The 19,009-nt window shown below is 41.4% G+C and overlaps 1 protein-coding gene across 5 annotated transcripts in view; it reads right to left on the bottom strand.

The window, feature by feature from the left end:
- The window catches only part of ZNF521 (zinc finger protein 521), a 274,395-nt gene that overhangs the window by 156,049 nt on the left and 99,337 nt on the right, over window positions 1–19,009 (bottom strand). For all 5 annotated transcript variants that reach the window (XM_034995731.1, XM_034995732.1, XM_034995727.1 and 2 more), the window contains one exon: window positions 147–3,499. In XM_034995731.1, coding sequence (XP_034851622.1) covers window positions 147–3,499 — 3,353 coding nt within the window. The remainder of the gene's footprint in view (window positions 1–146; window positions 3,500–19,009) is intronic.

Below are 19,009 nucleotides of genomic sequence, written 5' to 3'. Positions count from 1 at the left end.
GCTATGGGGGGAAAAAAAAACCCACTGCATTTCAATCTAAGCATCTCTCGGCACATGACAATAAATAAAGCTGCAGAAAGTGGACACATCGAGCGGCAAGGGCTTCTTGAGGAGGTTAAAGAGCAAATAGTAAAAAGGCAAGTTACCTCATCCGACTGGGAGGGACTGATTCTGGGCATTGGCGACACTTGTGGAGTTTTCAGCTGCGTGCTGTTACTATCCGTCATGAGCTCTCGATGGACCGTTTGGATGTGGTTCTGGAGTTCGCTTTCAGACTCAAACTTGACGTTGCAGCTAGAACAGCGAGTCTTCAGTCCCCCCGCCTTGCCTTTACCCTCGATGGCACTGAGATTCTCATTCTGGCCCAAGCCCGGCCTATTCGTGCCGGGAGGGATGGTGATGCCTGGGCTGCCGCTCTTACTAAGATTCACACAGCCGGCGCACAGACCGTATGGCAGGCCATTGATGTCAAGTTTCACCAGATCCTGCTTGGAACGAAACTCTTTGAGGCAAGACGCACACTTGTACAGTTTTTGGACATGCTGGCCACGCCCTGTGGTCTGGACGGCGGACCCATTCCCTGTCTTTTGCATGTGGAATGTCCCGTGGATTTTGAGTTCTAAGGTGGAGGTCACGGTCTGCATGCAGACCACGCAGCGGAATCCTGTCAGGGAATTCCGCAAGTCCGGGTGCATTTGGCAATGCTCTAAAAACTCCTCTTCGCTCTGGAGAGGCATCTTGCAAATCCGGCAGTTCCCGGTATCAAGGCTCTTACTATGAGTGACTTTGTGTTCGGTAAGAGTTAAAAGGGAGGGAAACCGCTCTCCACAAATGGGGCACATGTAGTGTTTGACAGGGCCTAGGTGGGTCTGCATATGCTCGCGGAGGCCGTTTTCAGAGAAGAAGGTTCGAGAGCACACGTTGCACTTGTAATTCCCTTTAATGAGCTCGGCTTTCTTCTTCACGATGGCGCTCTCCCCGGGTCTGATGTTGTGGTCTCGGAGCTGGTGGTTCTGCAGCAGGGTCTCCATGGTGTAGGCTGCCCCACAGATGTCACACCCGTACATCGGCTCCGAGGTGTCCACATCTTCTTCGCTCCCGTCATGACTGTTGTGGGACTCCTGGCTGTTGGTCAGCAAGGTCTGCAGCTCCACCTCCTCCTTCTGCACTTGCTCAGAAGCCCCGTTCGTGCCACAGTTGGGAGTCTTGGTTTCAAACACACAGTGCTTTTCCCGCAAGTGTTTCTCCAGCAGAATGATTGCGTGGAAGGCTTTGCTGCAGAATTTGCAATTGTACTTCTTACTGTGAGTGGTGATGTGGCACTGGAGCTCCACCTCGGTGCCAAAAGACTCGCCGCAGAAAATGCACTTGTGCACTTTGCCTTGATTTTCCAGGTGGTTGTGCTTCACGTGGAGCTGCAAGTCAGTCTCGTTGCGGAAGTCCCAGTTGCAAGACGTGCACCTGTAGACTTTCTTCTCGTTACTGTGTTTCACAGCCAGGTGGAGTTGAATGGAAACTTTCGAGTCAAAAACCTCTTGGCAGAGTGTGCACCGGAAGAAGACAAAGGTGTGCATGTCCAGCAGGTGTTTCTGAAGGTCGTCCACTGACGTGAACTGCTTATCACAACTCTCGCAGATGTAGTAGGTTGAGGTGATCATGAAATGAATGGTAACATGCTTCAGCAAGGATTCTTGGTTGGGGAATTCCTTGTTGCACTGAGGGCAGGTCAGTTTGGGGAGCACAGTGTCGAGATGAGTTTTTAGGTGAGTCTGAAAGCTGTCCAGGGAAGTGTACTTAGCACCACACTGATTACAGATATATTCTCCAGCTGGACGCGCAGGTGCCCCACCCACCGCCTGCATCATCTTAAGAGATGTCTGCTCTATGGCCACGGGAGATAAGGGGCTCAAGGCCCTGGATTTCTTCCCATTGTGAATATAATTCAGGGCCAAGGGAATGTTTTTATGATTCTCTTTGATATGCTTGTTCAGCTTAAGAACACTGTTGAATATTGGCGAATTTGTACAATAAGAACAAGAATAGACTTCTACTACCGGTTCCTTCGGAGTCCCGAGCACCGGAGACCCAAATCGGGAGCCACTGAGGTCACAATGGACCTGTCTTATATGCTCTTCCAGGGAAGAGTCAGTGAGAAACCCCATGTAGCAATGGGGACAAAAGAACGCATTGCTATCCTTAGCGGCAGGGTTCGCAAATCCATGAGAACATCGGATGTGTTCCTGAAGGGTGTTGAGGTCATTGACAACTTCAGAGCAGAAATTGCACTGGTAGACTATGGCAGGCATGGCAGAAACAATCAGACCTGGATCCTGAGCTTCATGCACTTGCTTCAGATGTTCATTCAGGTTATAGAGTGAGGGCAATACCTCCAAGCAATACTGACAAATGTGGGCCTGTTCTGGCTTGTCCAAATGCATCGTTTTCAGGTGAATCTGCAGAACCGCCAGACTCGAGAACAACTGCTTGTTGCAGTAAATACAGCTGTAGGTCACTTTGGCCTGTTTACTCGAGGGGACGGTCAGGTCAGGGGTTTGCTGAGCAGCCCGCTTCCTGCCCCGGCTCTTTGGGATTGGGGGGGCAGCTTCCACCATGGTCGAGCTGTCCACGGAGAGGTTGGAATCCGGAGTCGTGCTGGACACGGACGTGTAGCCCACTGTGACCAGAGAGGGGCTGTTGCTGTGGTTGCACGACTCGGCTTGCTGGTGGCTGTCCACATGGCTGTACAGTTCCTCGACGGTGTGGAAGCTCTCCGAGCAGATGCTGCAAGAGTTCTTCTTCTCCCCGCCATGCACCTGCTCCATGTGGTTCATGAGGGACGTCTCCTCCACAAAGAGCTCGTGGCAGTAGATACACTGGAGGGCCGCTCTGTCCTCGTTTGGGGAGCACTCGGGGTGGCACTCCGCGATGTGCTTCTGGAGGTCTTCCGGGAAGTCAAAGCCTTCCTCACACTGACTGCACTTCTGAGTGTCCTTCATCTTCCAGTCCTCCATCCTGGAGCCAGACTGGGACCCATCCTTGTTTCTCTCGTGGACCTGCATGTGTCCGTGCAAGGAACTAGAGGACAGGAACCCACGGCGACAAATGGCACATTTATATGGCTTGTTGGACGTGTGAGTCTTTAAGTGGATCTTCAAGTGATCACTTCTGGAGAATGCGGCGTCACATTCACTGCAGTGGTACTTCTTGTCCCCTGTGTGGAGTTTGATATGGCGGTCTCGGCTCCGCTTGTGTTTGAACAGCCTACTGCAATAGGTGCATTTGAAAGGCAGTTTGTCACTGTGACTCTGCTCATGGTGCTTTAGGTAGCTGAGGCGGCTAAAGGACTTGTCACAGAATTGGCATGGGTATGGGAGTCCAGGGCCACCTTCTTCCTCGCCAAAATCGCATCCTTCTCCATGGCTAGGGGAAGTCTGGTCCTTGCTAGAAGGTGAGGAAGCCGGCCAAGAGCAGGTGGGATCATCTTCAACATCCACTCCATCTGCAATGAGAAGCAAGGGAACAATTCATCTTACGTGCTGAGAACTCGAGAACGAGTTTACCATACCATTTCAAAAAGTCCATTAACAGTTGGACCGTCTAGAACCTTTCGCAGGGCGGGGAGGGGAACTGGAAGCCAAAATATTTGAGTGGAACACTTTCAAATCTGAGCCCAAAGCTTTTATTCTACATTTACTTTTTACTGGGTTGTAAAATATAAAAAGATATTAAATAGTTCTATGTCTCAATTACCCCTCTTATTACTTTTTATCATTTTTCCTTAGAAGCAAGGTATATATTACACATCGACAATTTTATTAAAATGCAGATTTTAATATATTTAATGTTTCTTCTGTATTCATCCTAAAATGATTTGCATATTATGTGAGCATCTGAAGAACCAAATGAAAAGAGGAAATATTACAGGAATGATTTAAAATTAATGCAGTCAACCCAGATGTCTAATATTTAATAAAAAATTCCCTCTGCATTTTGCTTGTTTTTCTATAAAAAGGCAATTCTGAAGACCAAAATCTTTTATGGGGTTCTTATTGATATAGACCTTATTGCTTTCAGCAAAAAAATATTAAAAAGTAAGCACATGGAGGAAGACAGAAAACACAATAATAATTACGTCTTGTGTAATGAAAGACAACCAGGATTTCTTCAATAACTGAAAGATTCGAATACCATAGGCCAGAAAATGGATTATTAAATGTTAGTAGGGTACCGCTAGATATTACATGTAGCTAGGATCAGCCAGGATCAAGAAAAAATGAGAGTTTCACAAGGGCCAGATTGTAATAGTGTATTTTGTTTGGAAAGTTCAAGAGGTGGCCCACCATTTCTTCCTTTTGCAAAAGCTTCAGCAGCATGAACTTCCTTAGCCAAACAGGACCTGCACTTTGAGGTGAGCAGAGACAAAGCGACTTGTGAAAAACTGGAAACAGGAAAAGTGATAAATGATTATGGTAAATGCTGAAAGATTTATGAGTAACAAAGAGAAGACAAACAAGACTGAAAGCCAGATATAACCTTAGCAAGTTATCCATAAAGCAACTCTACCTTATATTAGGTGTTTTTTAACTATGTTCTTGGCAAACGTGCACTCCTATTTCTGTTGCTTTCTTAACATCCAAGTGGAAAATAAGACCTTCTCAAGTAGGTTGTAAAACCTCTTTTTTGCTTTTCAAAACAATCTATCATTCAAGACGAGAAGAAACTGTAAAAGCTTTTCACTCTGCAAAAGAGCAAGATTTTTCAGAAATGCAGCCGAGTAAAGACTATCGAGTGGAACTGGTGGGCATAGTGATCCTAGTAGGATAATAGGTTCAATTAGAATATTATTAGGATATTCTAATAAAATCCAATTAGAATGTGATCAAATAAGTTTTTACATTCTTCAAAGCTCAAGTTCACTAGCAAGCTAAATTATTAACATAAAAGTAGAAACTGGCAAGCAGTATGTAAACAAATTCCACGTCTGCTTTCTTTAAGGTAACAAGATTTTACTAGATTATCAACCTCTTGCTTATCCACAGGAAACAGATGAGGATCATTCCTTTCCTGCATCTAGAAACTGATGACAACACCATCTCACTATCAATGCCAGATGGCAACCATCTAACTCTGAGAAAACAAGCAAACACCATTCCTGGATCTCTGCCCACGGCAACAAAGCTTCGCAATACAAGTTGAAAATCGCATGATTTTGCATCCTCATTTATATGAGTCTGTAACCCAACATGTTTCCAGCGTAAGAAAGGGTCGATAATTGTGGGTCTGATTTAAATTTAAAGGTGAATGCGTAGACAGATAAGCTCAACTCACCATCAGACAGATAGAAAAATGATTTTTAAAATTTTAAAACAAAACAAAACAAAAACCTCAATGGTGATTCTAGCTTTCCTTTTAAAAAACTGTAAGGCACCTAAAGACACACCAAAGTTTTAAAATATTTCTCTTAAGTGAAAGCAATTGTTATTTATTAAATTTGCTCAGCTTTCTAGGTAAAAATCTATATTTCACATTTATCTTTTAGGCTTATATCCTGTTGTTGCACTGAAAAATATTTTCAAACACATCATCTCCTTGGTATAGTTGGGAAAACAGTGAATCAGAATTTGTCATGAATCTAGACTCGAAGAAAATAACTACTGACCCTAAAAATTTAGCAAATGAACTTACTCTTAAATTGCAGATTGTGTCCAGGCATGATATACTATTATACAAATGTACAAAGAATTACAGAGCAATCGACCACTATAAATAGTGTGCAATCCCTGATAACCACTCTTAAATCAGGTTCTTGTCTGTGGGCCATGCCTGACTCTACCTATTACATAACTGTTCTCTTAAGCTTGTAAATTTCAACATGTCAAGTGAGCTGAGGGTTAGGATCAAGTTTTTACTCAACCAGGATTCAAGGGAGCTGGAAACCTTCTCTTCTGTCTCTCCGACCCCTATTATTTGGTCTTGGGGGAAAAGAAAGTGAAAATCACAGATGATGTGTCTTTGTAACTGAAATACATGAAAACAGAGTACAGGATTCAGAAGGCTTAGGCTGGGGGATGGAATAGACGGAGCAGAGTAAAAAGTTTGAGCAGGGAATGCTACTTTTAGAAAAATAAATAAAGGTTTCATGAAAGGCTGATTTCTATTTTAAAATCTAAATGGTAAAAAAAACTCATTTGCTAGTACTATAAGCGGATGTGTGCTTCCAGGGACACACAAAGCACTCAGTGACAAAACTCCCAGTGGGGTTGGTCCCAGCTCCAAGGGTATCAGTCTCCCAAGACTTTTGTGGTGGTGATGGTGGTGTGGCCAATATTCTCTGAGGTCTACCTAAGTCTTCGAAAGCTGCCCGTCCCCATGAACTTCAGCTTTCTGGCAGTCACCACGCAGACTATGTTTAGATGGCTAATATAGATTTGAACACTTTCAAGTTCTTTTTCTTCACATGGAAGAAACTATGGAGGATTCTTCCAGAGCTGGTTTCTGAATCAACTCGAACTCTCCTTTTCCCCTCGGCACTGACTAAGTGCTACTTACAGGAATGTCTTTCTATGTAATGGCAGGTTTTCTGCATTTCGATGTGAAGTACTTAACATGTCCATGTTACATTTTAATTTTTGGAATCACTTCACACTAGGTGACTCTCAGAGAACTGTAGCTCTTACAGCCGGGGGAGGGGGGCGGGGAGAAAGAAACTTTGCTGGAAACCAGCTCCGCGGCCTCCAAGTCTATTTAAAGATGCAAATGTGTGTGCATAGTTAGTGCAGATGTTTTTCTACAGCAACTGTACTTGCTGAGTTTCACCATTTCCATAAAGCACATTAAAACAAGTGTGTGAACACTCCAAGATGAAAGTCTCCAACACTCCTGAGACTTTCAGTGGAAAGTAGAGCCGCCTGACTTTTCTCCAAGCAGACAGGAATGCCCATGATTCAGCAGCCTGAGTAAATAAAAGAGGTCCTTATTTCCTAATTTTGCTGGCTGGCCATCCTGCAGCAGCCTCTGTGCTCCTGCCAAAGGGGATGCAGGACTGGAACTACACCCAGCCGCTGAAGGCCTGTCTTTGTTAGCCAGCCAGGCTTTCCCGACCATCTTCTGGCAACAAAACTGCCATATCCTGCAAGGAAGACCTCCATCTCAGGCTTGATGGTTCTCCAGTCTGCCGAAAAGGACGAAACAACAGATTTGGCCGGGTCTGTGTCGGAGGACGACAGCTGGAAACTCAGCGGCAGAGCAACACCTGTTCGGTCATATTTATGGGGGAAAGTGCTCACTAACGGAGAAGTGAAGTCACGCTAGAAGGTAGTCCACAGGAAAAAAAAAGGCACTGGAGCACAAAGTACCTCTGTGATTTAAAGCCATTGGCCCCTGATGCACCAAGCTGAGGAGGAGAGCAGAGACTGGATGTGGATGTGATTATATCCTGGCTACTGGGGACGAATGGATGAACAACCCCCAGAAGGGCCCATCAGTCGCCAATCAGGGACCCGACCTGCCAGCAGAGAAAAGCTGAGGGTCCTGGCCACTCTGGCTTTCGAGTCTAACTGAAGCAGCCAATAAAATAATAATAATAATAATAATAATATCAAAGAAGTAGGAAGAGAGGATATGCAGAAAGGTTTGAGGTGATACCAAGGCTTATTTTGTACCATTAAGCGCGTCTTAGCGTTAGGATACGTGTCTGTTGAGGGCAGGCAGCACGCCTTTCAGAATTTGACTCTGGGGACGCCTGGGTGGCTCAGTCGTTAAGCGTCTGCTTCGGCTCAGGTCATGATCCCAAGGTCCTGGGATCGAGCCCTACATTGCTTCTCCCTCTCCCACTCCCCCTGCTTGTGTTCCCGCTCTCGCTGTCTCTCACTCTGTCAAATAAATAAATAAAATCTTTAAAAAAAAAAAAAAAGAATTTGACTCTGTAACAATATGGGCCATCTGAAATTATTAAGAAGAAAGTAAAATAAGAAATTATCCAAAGCCCCGAAGTTATGGAAACTTCTGACATTTTTCCTTCTTCACAGGGCTGGGCCCTCAAGAAGCTGGCTTACTGATATCCTTTTGCTACCTGAGCTCATTCACTGTAACGGCAGAGTACTCTCTAAATTGCCCTTCGGGGACTCAGTATCATGTGTGTGCAAATGCCACACAGCAAGGTTCCTTAACAGGGACAGGATTTACACCAATGGTTACTTTTCAAGTGAAGAAAAGCACAAAACTGACAGGTCTGGTTCCTCTGTTTTCAGGAGCGCAATGACTCAGAATGAGAACGAAAAGTCAAGAGTCTGGAGTTTTATTTCTAGCTTCATAACTGACTTAGAGAGAGACCTCGCCAAGTCATTTAATCTGGCCCTACCTAGGTACTTCACCTGCAATATGAAGATAATAATTCTTGTTCCTTACCCTCTGGGGGGTTCCAGAGATTAGTGAATGTTTCTGGGGCACCTATCATCCCTGGAAGGAAAGCTGCATAAGTAAACAAAAAGATTTACATGTGTGGCATGCATTTATGTTTCCACATGTAAGGTTCTCTGCATATAGTATAAACATATTTTAACATTTTCTTTCCTTTAATGAAACCACTGGAAGATTAGCTTTAAGGATTGGCCCAATGGAAATCTACAGTGCCTTAAGCGTTGTACGTTCAGCCATCAAGAAAATAAAACATAAATAGTTGGTGATATCTAAAAATTAATGGACCATAAATCCATGCTGACTTTGTTCCAAGTATTAAATTATCATACATAAGATATAATCTTGGGTCTTTACAGACAGATAACCTTGGAGCAAGTATTTTGCTATGTTAATTCTGAAGCCAAGTATGTAATTTTCAAAGTACCTCTCTTAACACTAGCAATACGGTCATTGCATTGCTTAACTTCAAAATAAGTTCATTTAGAAGATGATCTTTTAAGTGTAGAACAATAGGTTAAAACACAAGACCCAAGTAAATTTCCAGGTTATTTCCTCCATCAGCTTAAAATGGTTATTTCTCTCAGCACGGCCCTATAGGAGCAGTTCTGAACTTTCATATTAAAAAGAGTTCAGAGTCCTTTTTTCATTCATTAATTACCTGAGCCACCTTAAGAGAAACGGAGAATCCCGAGGAGAATATATAGTTGTGCACAAAGACTAAGAGAAGTTAGGTACCAAAGAGAAGAGTGTCTTGTCACGTGTGTTTGACAGAGATAGGTCTCGTATTAACCTGGTGCTATCACAGTAACAATTTTACATCACCGTTTGTAAAACCATCTAACCAAATTTTTTTTTTTTTAAGATTTTATTTATTTATTTGAGACAGAGAGAATGAGAGACAGACAGCATGAGAGGGAGGAGGGTCAGAGGGAGAAGCAGACTCCCCGCCGAGCAGGGAGCCCGATGCAGGACTCGATCCAGGGACTCCAGGATCATGACCTGAGCCGAAGGCAGTCGCTTAACCAACTGAGCCACCCAGGCGCCCCACCATCTAACCAAATTACACAACACATTTTTAAAGCAATGGTTTTCGATGGCTAAAGGATACGGTCATTCTAAATAAACTATTATGCATTATTACACAATTGCTTCCTTTCATTCTCAATAGAAATGTCAACAGTTTTAGAAAAGCTGCAATTTTAATGATATAACTTTCATACTTTTTGTAAAAATCAACAGCCCCACATGAAATTCACGTCTTTGTCATAAAACTTACTTAACTACTTGAAAATGTATACTCTTTACTGGGTGTTCAAAAGAGAAATGTAAACTTTAAAATTATTTATAATTCACAGATGCTTTTAAATTCTGTAATATTCCAAATTGTTCTAGAAGGACCAATTAAATGCATTAACAGTTAAGTTATGAGGGAAAAGAGTGGTCACCCATTAATGATAGCAGCTGTGGGGAGCAAGAGTTGGTGGTGTACATTTTTTAACACAGTATTAAGATGAATTCCAGATATCAGAGCTCACTTTCAACAACAACAAAAAAAAGAGGCTCACTCTTCCCAACAATCCCTTAATGCTTTGGATGCGCCAACATTAGAGATAAGAAGTTGTTATCACCCCTCCATTGCCCTCCATGGGTCTTTATATCCATACTGTCTCTTTCGCCAGACACATTTCTATTCCGTGTGCAGAGAGAAGTACAAATGTTTTGCTTATTGTTGCTTAAAGTTCACTTGAACAGACGGAGCTCAATGAATTCCATCTTCCGCAGCCAAATTAAACAGAAAACAGTGCATTCTTAAGCAGTTCACACTTAACTCCACCTCTCAAATCAGAGGAAAAAGCTGACGCGCAACCAGTTAAAGAACAGTCATCATCTCCCTCAAGGAAATCGAGACGTGTTTCTGAAGCCAGACGGAAGGAAAAGTGGTTTCCATTTATGTGGGGGGTGAGAACTGCTTGACTTTTTCTATCTTTTGGCTCACTTAAAAACATATATAACTAATGAGAAGCATCAACCTCTTGGCATTCAGTAATTGGCAACTGTGTATTACACATCTGTGTACGGTTCGGCGATGGAGAGCATTCTACGTTATTTAACATGTTTCTCTTTCCTTGAGTAATGACAGACACCATCACGGTGAATTTCCCAAGTCTGCTTTCTTTTCATCTCGACTATTTTGGGTTAGAAGGCATGTTGTAGTTACTTTCTCGTCTTGTATTTATATCTGACCTCACACCACAAAGAATTTGAAGCAGTTCTTCATTGCTTATTTTGTTCATTCATTTATTTAACCAGCATTTATTAAGCACCTACTATGTGTTTAGGTCTGATATTAGCTTACGTACTCTAGAAATTCCTTTTTTTTTTAAGGTTTGGCCTCCTTATCTATACAACACCAGAAAAATGCCAACCTGCCTCACAGTAAATATTATAAGAATCAAACATGACATTGTATAAAGGAGTTTTCTGAATGTTTACAATATAAAAATGTACTAAATTTCTACTACTACTATGAAAGTCAAAGTTACCTTTAGGTTATAACTGGTAAATGTGGAAACAGTACAAAGGAAAACTAACTATAATTTAGCTGAAGCTTTTTTCATATTGAAATTCTAATACTTTCATCTTTTTAAGATTTATTTATTTATTTGAGAGAGAGAGAGCGAGCGAACACGGGGAGGGCAGAGGGGGAGGGCAGAGGGAGAGGGAGAGAGAATCCCAGGCAGACTTCCCACTGAACATGGAGCCCAACGGGGGGCTTGATCCCAGGACCCTGACAATGACCTGAACCAAAACCAAAGCCAGATGCTCAACCAACTGAGCCACCCAGATGCCCCTGAAATTCTAATACTCTTAAGGGTAAATTCTTTAAACAAAAGGGCTACTTTGTTTAAAAACAGAAAATAAAAATACCAAAAAACTCTTCCGAATGCTATTATAGTTATCGTGAAAGTCAATGTGCAGTAGCTATTCCTTAATAGCTGGACACACTGGGAGGTTGTGATTAACTCATCACCAAAGTAAAATCCCCTAATGGGATGGCCTGCATTCAAAATCTTGAAGACACATTACATGGTTCTGACACTGGCCCTGTATCTCACATTATTTTACTTGTTTAGAAATTTCTTGAGGCAAACTCTATTTTGCTTCAATATCCTTTGCACTAGTGTGAAATATACCTATTAAACATTTAAAAAAATCCACACCTTCTGGAATTCTCAGCAAATTTCTCAGTGCTACCACGCTAATCATTAATAGTTTTATATTAACCACTTCACTGGGGGAGTATAAGGCAAAAGGGATTCTTCCCCTAAGAAAACTAAGTTTGAAAATATTTTTATTACTGAATGATGGATCTCAGAAAGTTCACTCCACTGTGTTAGTGGTTTTTTGAAGAACTGCCATAACCCACTAGAATTTTCAAACAAAGCAATCAGATTCTCTTTTCAAGAGGAATCTAGTCTATCAGAATGTTTGGTCATATTAAAATAATCTACTTTACTGAATATTTTTCCAATGTGTAGGCTTTGGTCCAAGGTTAGTAAGCTTTGGGTCACAAGGAATTATAACCGTCCTGAAATGATGTTCACTCAGGCCGAATTTCACCCGTTTATATCCACAGCACAGTAAAGCTGACATGAATTTCCAGCACTTTAAAAAGGCCACACTATATACTTCATTGCAGATAAAGCCACTGGAGAATACAAAAGTGTTGAAAGGCTAAAATTTAATTAATGACCAATTAGCACCCCCTGTGGGTTCATTGTACAGTAAAGTGATAAATATGGTGTGCTAATATAGAAAAAACTGTTATAAAGTTTAGGGGAAAATATTGCTACAATTATCTGTTATCCATGTCTATTTGACATATTATAATATAATGGACCTCAGCGTTCTTGATTGTGATGTTCATGTGTCTAAAATATGATAAGGACCCCTCAGGTCTGGGACAAGTTATCATTTTTTTATTTCAAGGCACAGACCTTGACTCATGCCACATTTTCAGGCTGGGGTATAAAACCCAGTGCTCTCAGATAGCTAGTGAGTGCACCTAGCCCACCAGCCGGCACCTGCAACTCCAAGTAGTTTGTGTGGTCTACCCCTTGGTCAGTGCTGATGCATTTCATGGGGAAGTTACATATGGCATTGATATTAACAGATTGGGTGATGCTGGACTGTCTTGAGACTTTGTGCATAGGAAGAGATCTACAGGAGGAGAAAATCACCAATCTGCCCTCACAGGATAGAGTTTTATGGTGTTTAACAGAATCATTAACTTTTACATTAACACTTAAGTAGTAAAACTAAAATTGAAAAATGAGGTCAGATCCCAAGTAACCCATATGATATAAGGAGTCCTTTATTTCAAGTGAGATAATGTTTGGTAAATTGTATAGGACAAAACTATTTTCTTAAAATAACTCTAACTAGGGTATGATAAAATATTTCTACACAGATCCTATGGTATCAAATGCCCTTAGTGACATAGTTTTTTTTCTCCATTTACGTAATTAGGCAAAATTTGCAAGAGGCAAACCTGAAAATAAGACTGATCATCAATGCGATGGATTTTCCAGGTACCTTATTCTCCCTTTATTTTCTATTTCTCACTTTTGGTTCAGTTTACTCTTCCCTAGAAACTCTACCTGAGAATAAGTATAAAAATAAAATAGAAACCACTTCATCCTATCAGATTTTTTTCTTGTTAACAGTCCTGATAAGTTATTTATGGGCGCAAAACTCAATCAAAACTGTGCTATTGTGTGTGTGTGTGTGTGTGTGTTTATGCAGAGTTGACTAAAATGTTCAGAATAGACTAATGATTTTTGCTAAAGTAATTTTTGAAATATTTTTGCTCTTTATCATTACAAAAGTGTTAATCATAATAATTTGCCATTTAACATGAGTCAATGCAAAATCATGTCTTACTGAAAACACTTCAGTAAGGGACAGCTTTATGCTGCTTTTTTATGATTAACATATATTATATATAATTATAATATTTTTATTAAATTCTATATTTTATATGTTTGATTATATATTTGCATTATATATATATATAAACTGAGATGAAGTGTCTTGCCAAATACTCCAAAACCAGTGACCAAGTCATGCCTCAAAAACCCCATGATAATTCCTTATAATACTACTTCATTTTGTCTACGTCCATGGTAATTTTAACACAGCAAAACAATGTATAACAATCCAAGGCAGTGTGGCCATAGTAACAAGACAAGTAATAAAGCTGGCTGGAGTCAGGGGGACCAATGGGAGACCCCCATATGCACCTGTTTCACAATGACATGTAGACATCTATCCCTCCGGCACCCAACATTTAGGACACAAGCAGTGTATAAAATTCCACTGAAAACTTAATGTGCTAATATGATTTAAACAAGAGTAAATTAAGAAATTTGAGTGAGGTAATAAGGAATTTGATATGTACCTGCTTAGTCCTCTTGTGAAATGCACTAATTCTGAATCATAATTTTCATGGAGAAATTTATGACACTGTTTTTGCCTTTGAAGAGGGCAATACGGAGAGCAACACACATCTGTATGTGTCCAAGGCTTATTGGTATGACCCTTGCAAAAGCATGTTTCGAATACTCAGAGACTTTAAAACCTACTAGCACAGTTCTGGGATGCTGACTGACTCAATGCTGTCTGTTAGAAAAGGCTGGTTTCTGAATCTTTAGCAAGACTCCTCCCACATCTGAGCTCTGCTCTTTTCTCTAAAGATGAACCGATGAGGGATCAAAGGAAAGAAAATAAGTGAATTTGATTGAAGCCTACACAGAGTAAAGAAAGTAAGGGCTGTCATTCCTAACTTTTCATATATATGAAGTATAGGATTGAAGATCTGTGCGAAGTCTTAACCTTCAGGAAAAAAAAAGTATGAATTTTACCAATGAGCATACAGGTCAATGAGGGTGAGGAACATGTTATAATCTCGCACTAACGATAGCAGGTGGTAGGAGAACTAAAACCTGAACATAAGCCCCATGCCAAGGCAAGTAGCTTGGTCTGTGAGTGAGACAGTTCTCCAAGTGTACCCTTCCCTAACCCTCCCTGCTAGAACAACAGCCTCCAATGCCACCAAGTCATCTAGTTTTTAACAGGTAAATGAATAAACTTAAAATTGCTCATTTTCTTTTATTAAAGACTTCATTGTTTTTTCCATTACAAAACTAATTCATAGTAATTGACACATTTGTATACATATATACAGAAGAAAACAAAACCACCTAACACTGCTATGAATCCATGACCTTCTGTTGACAGGTCATGGCAGCCTATTTCCTAATTTAATTTCACTTCTGGCTACTGGCTAGAAAACCTTACACACACACACACACACACACACACACTCCTCCTGTTTTCCTTAACAGTGGGTCTCCCTCCTTGTCTCTTCTTTTTATCCCCTCCTCTGAGCGGGGGTGGGGGGTGGGGTGTGTGTGTGGCTCAGTCAGATCAGGTATTGGCAAGTAAGAGCAGAAGAAACATTTCCATCAAACTAGAGCTGTGGTCAGCTTACCCCTCCTCATGCTCTGTTCCTTGAGACACATTCCCTACCATTCATCCCAAAGAGGGATACAACAAAGGCTCCTGATCACCTTCCCCTAACCTGTCCTTCCACAGTTTTTATTGCAGGTCCCATCACTCTGCACAAGGCTGATCCTCTGCTTCAACCAGATGACCCAGGGCAGTGTTTCTTAGTATCACCCATCATCCCCTGCTCCCCAGTCACCCAAACTGTCTGCTGAAAATGCAGACTCCTAGGTTCTACCCCCTCCACCCCAGTGCCTACCAACCCTGAACTCCTGGGGATGGGGCCCAGAAATCCCCATTTTTAGCAAGCTTCAGGGTGCTTCCCTTGCACTCCCATGTCTGAAAACCACTGTAGAATCTTTTATTTCCCCTAAATCATTTAAGTCCTCTGCTTAAAAGTTTGCCACACTCAGCCATGCCTTTTCCATATTTGCTGCTCCGCACAAGAACAATGCTGATGGTGGGCTTTCTCTCCCTTAGTCAAAGACCACATGGAATTCCAGCTCTTCCAAGCAGCAGCTTTAACAAAAAGAAAACATTATTATCTCCGTTGCCTTCGCATCCCTTAACAGTTGCCCCTCCCACTTTCGGCAGGACTCCCAGCTTCAAATCTTTTCAGTGTGATGTCCAATTAGCTCCCATAAGTTACTTCCTCTCTGTAGAAGTGTTGTTGGCAACAGCTTGTGTATTTCTAGAAAAAAAACAGTAACCGTTTTGAAGTTATGAAGTTCCAAGTACATAAAAGCTGGGTGTTACAATAATTCTGATACAGAGTTGTGAGTAAACAGCTTGTTTCAAATGTGCACCTGGCAAAGTCTATGTCTTAAACTTTTGTTGATAATTCTTTTCAAGCTGCATTAGCTTGATGAGATATATCAACAGGCAATAAAATGCAGCTCACCCCGTGAACCACTTCACCCGCAGAAGATTGTCATAACTAAATACAAAGCAAACGAATATGTGAAGCAGGAAGAGGGGAAAGGGGAAAGGAGCTTCCGATAATCAGCAATACTTTCTTTTCCACTCAGGAAGGCATTGCTAGAACTGCTGATTAAATGCCTTAAATTTGAACTTCTCTAGAAACTGTAGATATCTTGTTTTTTGAACTGGCTCCTCAGTCTCCCACAACTTCCTGGGTTCTACACGAAAGTGTGGTATGCCATACAGTAAATTAAGCCTTCTGCTGTCAGGGCTGGAAATAGGAGGGGAGTAGAAAAGTGGCTTGCTCTCAAATGATTTTTATTGGCTTCATTTACATCCTGTTTAAGGTCTTCGGAGTAGCTCAAGGTGTCTTATCTCTGGCTACCAGCGGGTATTTTGCAGTCAAAGCAGTTAACATACTTTCTTTCTCCCTCTCCTCCTATCCCTTTCCTTCAAGCTCTCGCTCTCTTTTTTTTTTTCAAGCCATGTTATCTTATCACACACATCTCTTCAGGCTGAGGAGAACCCATACTTATCAGAAGCGGTGCACTCTATTGTCATTCGGGGCTCTTGGAGACAAATGAAAGTTTAAGTCAAAAGAAAATCAGTTAACCTCTTCCACACTCAGGACTGTCGCACTTTTATTAGGGCTAAATGGTATGAGAAGTTTTCCCCTGTGATTCACGTGCACACAGTACATCTACCCCTATAGATTAAGAAGTCTAGGTACAAAGTTGCTGCTACCCTATTGCCTTATGATCCTAAATAATGTGGCTTACAAACATGCCTTTACAGGAGCCCTCATGTTGGGGTGACTATCCCCACACTATAGGTCATTTATGCACAATATCACAGAAGGAGGAAGCTTTAATACATACCAGGAAAAAAAAAAAGCAGAAACAAAAACACGGTGGGGAGCAAGTGGGGAACAGTAGAGAAGATTAGAGACTTCTCTCCAGATGCACCTGAATCCTAAACCGCGAAGTCAGCATAAACACTAGATGGCTATTAATAACATGCAGAATACATCTTCTCTAATAGCAACACATACCTTATTCAAATCTATTAAAGAATCAGACAGTCTATGGGGGAGCCCCAGCATTGAGGGGCTTAGAAACTATAACAACAGCCTGCATCCTGGCTCCACACTGGAATTGTCCAAGGGAGCTTTGAAAAATACGGGTCTCTCCCCAGATCAAGTAAATCAGTCTCTCTGAGGGTTGGGGCCCCGGGGAGCGCAGTCAAGGCTGATGACCACAGCCCTAGATTATCACAGGTCGATCTGCAAAACCCCACGAAAGGTGGTCCAAAAGCCAGACTCCACAAAAACAAACCCCTTTATTATTAGGGCTCACCTACTCCGTGACAGGCAAGGTAGCATAGGGACAGATTTTCTGCAGTACTTTGTGTCAAATGCAATGAACCAGATATTTTTTAAAAAGTTACAGCAAGCAATAGTGAATACTGCAATCACTCACCATTATCACATGTGAAAGAGCAATATGTGAACAGTTATTAGGCGTCTCATCTGTGTGTTTTATATTCCTTTTAAAAATTCCCATTCCTCTTCTCCTTCGTACCCCAGCACCCCATGGGCTCCTTTATATTAGTGATAACCCCATCCTTTCACCTGCAGTGAAGGTTCTCTTAATTGTCCATTATCTTAGTGTGTCAGCACAAAGGAGCAGGGACGGAATCCTCGTCCAAACGGTTTCACCTCCCTCTCCTGAGAGTGATGCCCTTGTCAAGGCATTAAAGACACAAAAACCTGCCACTTATCAGAATTGTATTTGAATCGAACCACTGTCCTTGAAAACTGTAGGCAGGAGATGGTATCAAACCGCACCACATTGCCAGCTCCAGGTCCGCGGCAGCTGGAACAAACTGAAAAGATACTATCCAAACTTTGCCATGCATTCCTCATAATAGAATTACAGGTAAAATGAAAACATGTTCACCGATTTTCTTACGGGTTAAATACAAAGAAATTCATGGGTCAGATTGTTCAGGAATGCAATGTTAACAGCTCCACGCCCTAGGACACCACTGAACGTAAACTCACCAAGGAACCAAACCATAAAACCCTTAGAATTGCTCCACATCTCCAGTTCTTAGCAAACGTAAGTCAAGACTATTAAAACATCACATTTATCTTGTTATAATGAGGGGGAATGCACAACATCTCTAGTGATCTGATGGACAGATTCAAAAATGAAGCATGTTCTGAATAGCATTGAAAAACAAAAAGAATGAAAAACAGGGAAAAAATACTATTTTCAAGTGTTCAGTTCAGCTGGTGTACCTTCCATGTCTCTGCATTTCCTTGCTAATTTTTACACTTCTTTCTTACTCAATTTGAAGCTGCACTGCCTTAGGAAAAAAAAAAGAATTTATGTGTGCTTTTAACAAGTAAACAAGTGTACAAATTAATTCAGAGAGCAGTAATTTTGAAAATTTTCTATGTTTAATGTGCACTGCAGTTAAACTACTTTTTCTGTACAAATTAATTTACTGCATCAGTGATCGATGTTTATGTTTAGGCAATTTTATTTCTCAGTATGGTAAAATTAGACCTAATAGTTGCAACCTGTTATGTCCAATCTGTCACTGAAATTCAAATTGCCTTTCTCCTATTATTCAAGGAGCAATTTGGAGGAATTAAAGCCATCTAAAAACGGAAGACAAACAATTCTCTGTAAGGATTCAACAGGCTGTGTCGTCAACCAAATCCACACCCCTGTGATCTCTCGTAAGCAGGTTCTTTCGACGTGATTTTCCTGAGGTTCTCGAACTTTCACATCTGCCAAGCCACACAAGAGAAAATTTTAGGATGAACTGAAAATTGTATCCTAAAAATGTTCAGCCTTTTGAGAGAAGTAATCAAAGATGCAGAGATTTTGTTGTTGACTCCAAAATTACAACCCAACCTTCATAGCGAGTATAAGGTGCTACATCCTTTTTTGTTTGATGTTCTTCTTTGCTTTATCTGTGAATATGCTCTTTAGTTTTGTCTTGCAAAATAAGTTTAATCCACAAATTTCTGTCTCACTGTGGAGAAATCAATGATTTAGATGCCTAAGATTTAAAGTTTGCAGTATGGGTG

This window comes from Mirounga leonina, unplaced genomic scaffold (assembly GCF_011800145.1).
Source record: "Mirounga leonina isolate KUSES-001 unplaced genomic scaffold, KU_Mleo_1.0 Mir_93, whole genome shotgun sequence".
Taxonomy (NCBI): Eukaryota; Metazoa; Chordata; class Mammalia; order Carnivora; family Phocidae; genus Mirounga; species Mirounga leonina.
This window is presented reverse-complemented; position numbering and strand designations above follow the sequence as displayed.